The sequence below is a fragment of the Chaetodon auriga genome, chromosome 18, assembly GCF_051107435.1.
Source record: "Chaetodon auriga isolate fChaAug3 chromosome 18, fChaAug3.hap1, whole genome shotgun sequence".
In the NCBI taxonomy this organism is placed as follows: domain Eukaryota; kingdom Metazoa; phylum Chordata; class Actinopteri; order Chaetodontiformes; family Chaetodontidae; genus Chaetodon; species Chaetodon auriga.
In genome coordinates this window covers 16,620,860-16,627,500 of record NC_135091.1, presented here as the reverse complement: position 1 = coordinate 16,627,500, position 6,641 = coordinate 16,620,860, and the positions used below count along the sequence as shown (strand labels likewise).

The window sequence follows — 6,641 nt, the reverse complement described above, 5'->3', positions numbered from 1 at the left end:
GAGTGGGGTGGGGGGGAGGTGGAGAGGTGGACTGCCAGAGAGAGTGAGTTTGGGGCTGTTAGTGCCCTCCGTTATTACTTCCATCTCCCATTCCCAGAGCTTTCAGAGCTGCTCCGCTCTGAGCTGATGCGGGCTGAAATCTGCCTCTCCCTGTGGCCCGGCACCAGCTCAGGATGAACACAAGGACAATGCCTGGCAGCTGTGTCCTTAATCCAACCCATCACCCCAAAGTTCATCATTTAATAGCTCTACATTATAGGCGATCTGCTCGGCCTCAGCGTTTCTGTTTTATGTAAGCACTTAGGTCTCCTGCTATCATTTAGGAAGGAGCTTTACTTCACTTGTATTTATTTAGAAAGCTGCTCTGAGGCTTTATTTGCATGTCAGCTGCAAAGGAAAGGTGTACGCAAGCTTATAGAAATATTGACCGGCTGTGAAGTGTTTGCATATCAGCACGTCACGGCCACACCGATGGCTCGACCGTGTTTAGTTTATGTCCGTCGAGTTGAAACTCTGAATATTCTCCTCGTGATTTTTACATTAAAGGTCTTTTTTTGTTGTTGGTGGTGTTTTTTATTGCAGCTACAGACATCTGGAGAGCAGTAGCTATTTTAATAATTCAGGCGTTATAGCAAAAGCTGGATTCAAGGGGCAGTGCTGGAAAGTGACTAAGTACATTTAATTTTGAGGTACTTCACTTGAGTATTTCATGGCACGCTACTTCATATGGTTGGCTCCTTTTAACAGGGAAATACAGTACTTTTAATTCTGCTCCATTTGTTTGACAGCTATAAGTACTAGTAAAAGGTTTACTATCAGCTTCAACCAGCTAAATATATTCAAATGCTGCTTACACGTGAATGCATCAGTAATGATAACCCAATATTATAATATATAATGAGATAATGACGACTTTTCCCTTTGATATTAAAATAAATTTTGCTTGTAATGCTTCTGTATTGTTACTGAAGCAGAAGTACTTAGATTACTTCATTACAAGTGAAAGCCCTGCGTTCAAAATTTGTCTGATATCAACAAAATACACTTCAAATACTGAAAGGAAAAGTACTCAAGTATGCTGTTCTTTTATCATTAGGAGCTCAGTTGAAGCTCTTTTATATACTGCTGGGATGTAACTTCATATTTAAGAGTCATATACGTACACATTTTATGTACTGATCACACAATATGTTTGAGATTTGTTTATTTATTTATGGATTGAAAGGCACAGATACAGAATACAGGGACAAACTACAAACAGCTGTCTGATGCAAGTGTCATACATCATTTCATCTTATTTAAGAGTGAGCGTGAGAGAGGGAGAGAGTAAAAAGTAGAGTGTTTACAAGTGAAATACCTCATATCTGTATTTAAGTACAGTACTTGAGTATGTTGTACTCAGTTACCTTCCACAGCTTTACTCGTGTTTTAACTTTTGAAATGCAGCACCATTAGTTGTATTTTTTCATAATGAGTACGACAGCACTGTACAGTTGGAGGACAAAATAATGGGAACACTTCATTCACTTAAATTCTGTTGTGACTTAAGCACATCAGCAACATCAGGCTTTTTTCTTGCAGTTGACAAAGCTCCCTTCACAGCCACAGAAGACATTAAACAACTGAGCTTCATGTGTAAAACTGATGGAGTGCCCCTTTAAGTTTTCAAAGCAGTGTGAGACTCTAAGGAGACAAAATCCCATTTGCCCAAATGGCTGGTTGAAAGATCGGATTTTTCTGAACGTATTTAGGGGAATAGACGTGAAAATCATAGAACATGTACCAAAGTTCAGACCAGGAGGTGAGAGTTGAACATGTCGGAGCATCGGTGCTCTGCTGGTTACCGTTGAGCCTGATGCGACCCGTGTTTGAGGCTGTGTTTAAAAGGCTGATTAAGTTCCAGTAAGTAAGCGTTGATTTAAGTGTCTCCCCCCCTGTAAGTCCATGTCAGTCAGCCAAGCACTTAGACGCTCAGCTGGAGTGTCAGATAGACAAGCTGGTTAGCCATCCAGTTAAACTGCCAGCATTGTCAGCCCACCAGCAATCCAGCCAGTCAGTCAGACAACATTAGTATGCATCCTGCCCTCAGACTCTGTACTCAGTTTAACACACGGCACATAGACAGGATTTTGGGGGGTGGAAGGGGGCAGACGGGTGTTTTGACTAAACGAGAGGCCACTTTCAAACAGTTGTGTTCTCAAGGTCTGCTGGGCGTGACCTTTGACCCTTTGGACCGCGCGCGTGTTTGCGTGCACCCGGTGCCTGTGCGCTGCGCTCCTCTGCCGGCCGCGCAGAGGCTGCAGCCTGCAGGGCCATGTGGAACTCATTTACCAGGAGAGCAGAGGAGGCTGAGTGCGTGTACGGCACATGAGAGCGGAGAGGGGAGGGAGGCTGAGGGCTTCGCTTGCCCTGGAAAACAGGCAGGCGAAGACGTAGGAAGCAGACAGAGAGGCAGAGCAGCTGAGCAGACACAGGAAAAAAGACAGACTAGAGGATATTTTCTCTCCAGGAAAAAGGCAGAGTTGCAGACAGACACCTCTTCTCTTCTGTATTTACATTTTTTTTCCTCAGCGCGTCCTGCTTTCTGCTACCAAGCCGAGTGTTTTTCTTCTCTCTTTTCTTCCTCCTTTTTTTTTTTATTATTGCTTTGAGCTTGTAAAATGTATTGCTCAATCTCAGTCAGTGAGGACGGGCTTTGGGAGCGCTGCCTGCTCTTTCCCTTTTTTTTTTTTTTGTAGTTTGTCACCTCATCTCCTCAGCATATGTCCCAGGCTTTTTTACCTGCTGAGACGGCATGCATGCTCAGTCGGAGATATGAGTCACCGCTATGCGTAGAATGACGCCGAGATCGATAGAGAGGGAAAGAAATCAACAAGAGAGGACGACATTAGAAAGACAAAGAGAGGGGTTTGCAGAGAAATCCAAACAGCAAAGCGAAGGAGGCGAAGATAGAGAACACACACATAAGACCAGAGTTGTCTGCGCTTGTGCTGGGAGGTGTGTGCGTGTGTGTGTGTGTATCCAGGGTAAACAGTGGTGGTCAGGAGTGTGTCGGTGAGCTATGAGAGGCCATGTCAAACAGAGCTTGGTATTTCCTTTCCCCCTTTTCTCTCTCTCTCTCTCCCCGCTTCTCTATCACTTTCTCTGCTGATGCATGATCTACCACTCTGTGGCATGTGGAAGGGGAGCCGTTGCTATGGCAACCCAAAGCCTGACTGGAGCGAGGTGGGGAAGGAGGGGTGGGTGCACATCCACCCGGGGAGACCTAATGCACTGCCCACACACACACACACACACACACACACACACACACACACACACACACAGCCATGCAGCGAGTGATCAAGATTATAAAAGAGACTCTGCGCAGGGACCTACTTATAAGGTTATGGAGAGCAGAGCTGCAGATATCAGGGGCAGAGCCGCACTAACTGGAGTCAATAAGATTACTGTGGACACAGCCGGCCGGGGGGGGGGGGGGGGGGGGCGACAGAAACACACCGACAAACGGCAAACGACAAACAGATCTATCATAATTCATCTTTGTGTGTTACAACATCAACCAAATATACGTTGTGGGAAGGTTTTCTGGGGGGCCCTGGCATGACAACTTGTATGTTTTAATGAGCTTGCGGTTCCTGGGGGCGAATTAAATTCCCTCCTCATAACATCAATCATAGATTTACTGAGATTTCAAACCAGATTTTTTTTAAAAAAAAAAACAAAAGCTGAAGCTACAGCATGTTGATGCTGAGTTAAAACATTTTTCGGATTTACAGTTTACCAAACGCCTCTGCGGCAGACAAAGCAAACAGCAGGTCGCCGTTTGCGACAATGCAAACTGACCCTGAAACTGACAGCTGTTTTAGAGGACCGGGATGGCTGTGGTGAGCAGCCCGCCTTGAGTAATGACAGCTTTTGGCTCAGATGTGCACATGCACTCTTCCTGTCTGTCTTCTCTTCTCTTCTGCAACACAGACATTAAAGATATAAAGTCACAGCTGTTGCGGAGTTAAAAGCATGTACCATAGATCTCCCCTCTGCTCTTTCGCAGTCCAGTCGGTGTTTGCGACGACGGTCGGGTCGTTCCACGAGTAAGAAACCAGCATCACGACTTTGACCTTGATGGGAAATCTGAAGCTGCATAAGAAACAAACTGTTACTTAGTGGTACTTCATGTTTTATCTCAAAAGTCTTTTCTATCCTGAGACACTGATGGTTCTGAACCAGACAGTGTTCCAGTGTCTTCAGAAATCCCTCTGGACTCACAAATTCCTCGTCATGTGGGCTCATTTTGATGGCAGCATGGCTCTTAAAGTTCTCTTTTTCCAGTAGTCTACACATAAACCGGAATATTATGACCAAGTGAAAACCATGAAATGTAAGAAATTGCTTGGTAAATGCTCTGATTCGCTCCCTTGCAGACAGTTAGATGAGAAGATTGATACCATTCATGTCATGTCTGTACAGTAAAACATGATGCTACAGCTGGCAGCCTCCAGTCTTTAAAGCTAAGCTGGTTAGCTTAGCTTTAAAGACTGGAAACAGCTAGCCTGGCTCTGTGCAAAGGTAAACAAATTCAGCGTCGGGGCCCCTCAGGAGCTCGATAATGAACTCATTATATCTTGTTTGTGTTATCCGTACAAAACCAGAAGTGTATCAATGACAGGCTAAGCTAACTTGCCTCAGATTCAGCATACACACACGATGGTATCAATCTTCTCCACGTGAAAGTGTGTTTCCTGAAAGACATGAGATACATTAAAAATCAGAAAGCGAAGTGTCACTGCAGGAGACGCATTGACAGCGACCACAGCTTTAAGTCTACCAGCTGTCAGATTGGATTAGGAGCGTTGGTAAATCATGATCTTCAGGTCTCCCCACAGATTTTCAAATGGCTTCAAGTCCAGGCTTTGGGTGGGCCACTCGAGGACATTCAGGGATTTGTTCCAAAGCCGGTCTATTATCCTGGATGTGTGGTTCAGGGTGATGTGTTGCTGGAAGGTGGATCTTTGCACCGTTCTGTGGCGTTTTTGTCGAGGACATGTCGGTGCCAGCGCCGTGCCTCAGTGTAGTGGCATCAGGTGATAGCCAGGCGATGAGCCGCACCTGCCTTTTACCAGTTGAAATGCTTGGCTTTCAGACCAGAGAAAGCACTATTTGGTAAACTCCAGGTGTGCTGAAATAGAGTAGAGTGGCACTTAGACAGAGTGCTCTAGAGCTGTCCGTCTTGTTGGTTCTCCAGTTTCTCTGAAAAATGGTTAGCGTGGCTTTTGGGCCGCTGTCTCCTCCCTGGTCAAGGCCCCTTCTGCCTGGTTACTGCTGACCTGAGCTTTGAATACTTGGAATACTTATTTTTCTGCTCTCTTCCCCAAATCTACGTCTCAACACCATCCCATGTTGGAGGTTTATTGAGCGTTCCTTTAACACATTTGCAGTGAACTGAGGGACATGGTTCAGATCTCTATTTCTTCTCCAGCTCAGCTTCAAGTCAAAGTACCACAGGTAGAGGCAAAAGGAAATCATGTATCTGAGCAGAGCTAAAACAGTTGTTATAGTCAGCAACAATTTCAATAATTGATCAACTGTTGACATTTTTTAAGCAAATATGCGTAAAATGCCTCTTCAACATGACTTTTGGCGGATTTTGAGTCTTGGTCGATGGGAAGATTTGTACTGTTTTCTCTCATTTTATGGACATTTAATCGAGATAACAGTCTACAGAAAACTGTACAGAATCATACTTAAATACTTAAAGCTTAAATGAATGTGTAAAACATTTTAAACCCTTTTTTGCTTTGTGAATTTGCAGTGTTGTGTCTGGATTGCTTTAAAAAGAATACATTAATTGAGTTTCAAAGTTTTAACGTGTCACTCCTCGCATATTTTCAAATCGGTGGTTTCCCCCTCTAAGTTCCAGCCGCCTGCTGTGGAGCCCTCAGCTTCAGACAGGCTGGATTTAGCTGAGCCCAGCGGTCGTTGGTAATTGAATGATTCGCAGCGGCCTTAACTCATTTATGACGCTTTCCCGCTCAATTTAACCTTGCCTTGCTCATCAATATTGCCCTGTTGGCCTCCTCAGACGGTCAGTGAATGTTCATCGAGCTGCTCGGGCTCTTATCGGGGTCCGATCAGCTTTTGGAGAATCTTCCTCTGTGTTTCCGTCCTACTTTGGGATTGATTTGTGTGTTGCATGGATCTGTGTGTATGAGTTCTCACGTCTGCTCTCTCTCTCTCTCTCTTTCAGTTCCTCGTGGTGTGATCCAAAATGGCGCCCGTGTCAGGAGCCAGGCACTCTTCCCTGTGATAAGACCCCTACCTGTTAGCCCTGTGGGGAGCAGAACCTCGGCCATAAGGTGAGGAAACTTCTGCTCCTGTTGCCCTCAACCATACAATTAATGTCAGTCAGGACTTTCCCCTTGCAAACACATGCACAGACACACACGCCCACATCCACACACACGCACAGTAGCCTTGAAACAAACACGAGAAGCACGCACACACAAAGCAGACCTCGCACCAAAATTTTCCACTCATAGTTTATATAATTACATCTTTATTGTGTCCAAAAGACGGAGACATTCACACGCTCCCCACTGCTCAGAACATTTTATCCAGGTGTGTTTATATAACGGTCTCAC

The 6,641-nt window shown here is 45.1% G+C and overlaps 1 protein-coding gene across 2 annotated transcripts in view; it reads left to right on the top strand.

Moving 5' to 3' along the window:
* Nucleotides 1-6,641, top strand: part of ches1 (checkpoint suppressor 1) — a 53,773-nt gene that overhangs the window by 42,307 nt on the left and 4,825 nt on the right. For both annotated transcript variants that reach the window (XM_076756317.1, XM_076756316.1), the window contains exon 5: nucleotides 6,248-6,356. In XM_076756317.1, coding sequence (XP_076612432.1) covers nucleotides 6,248-6,356 — 109 coding nt within the window. The remainder of the gene's footprint in view (nucleotides 1-6,247; nucleotides 6,357-6,641) is intronic.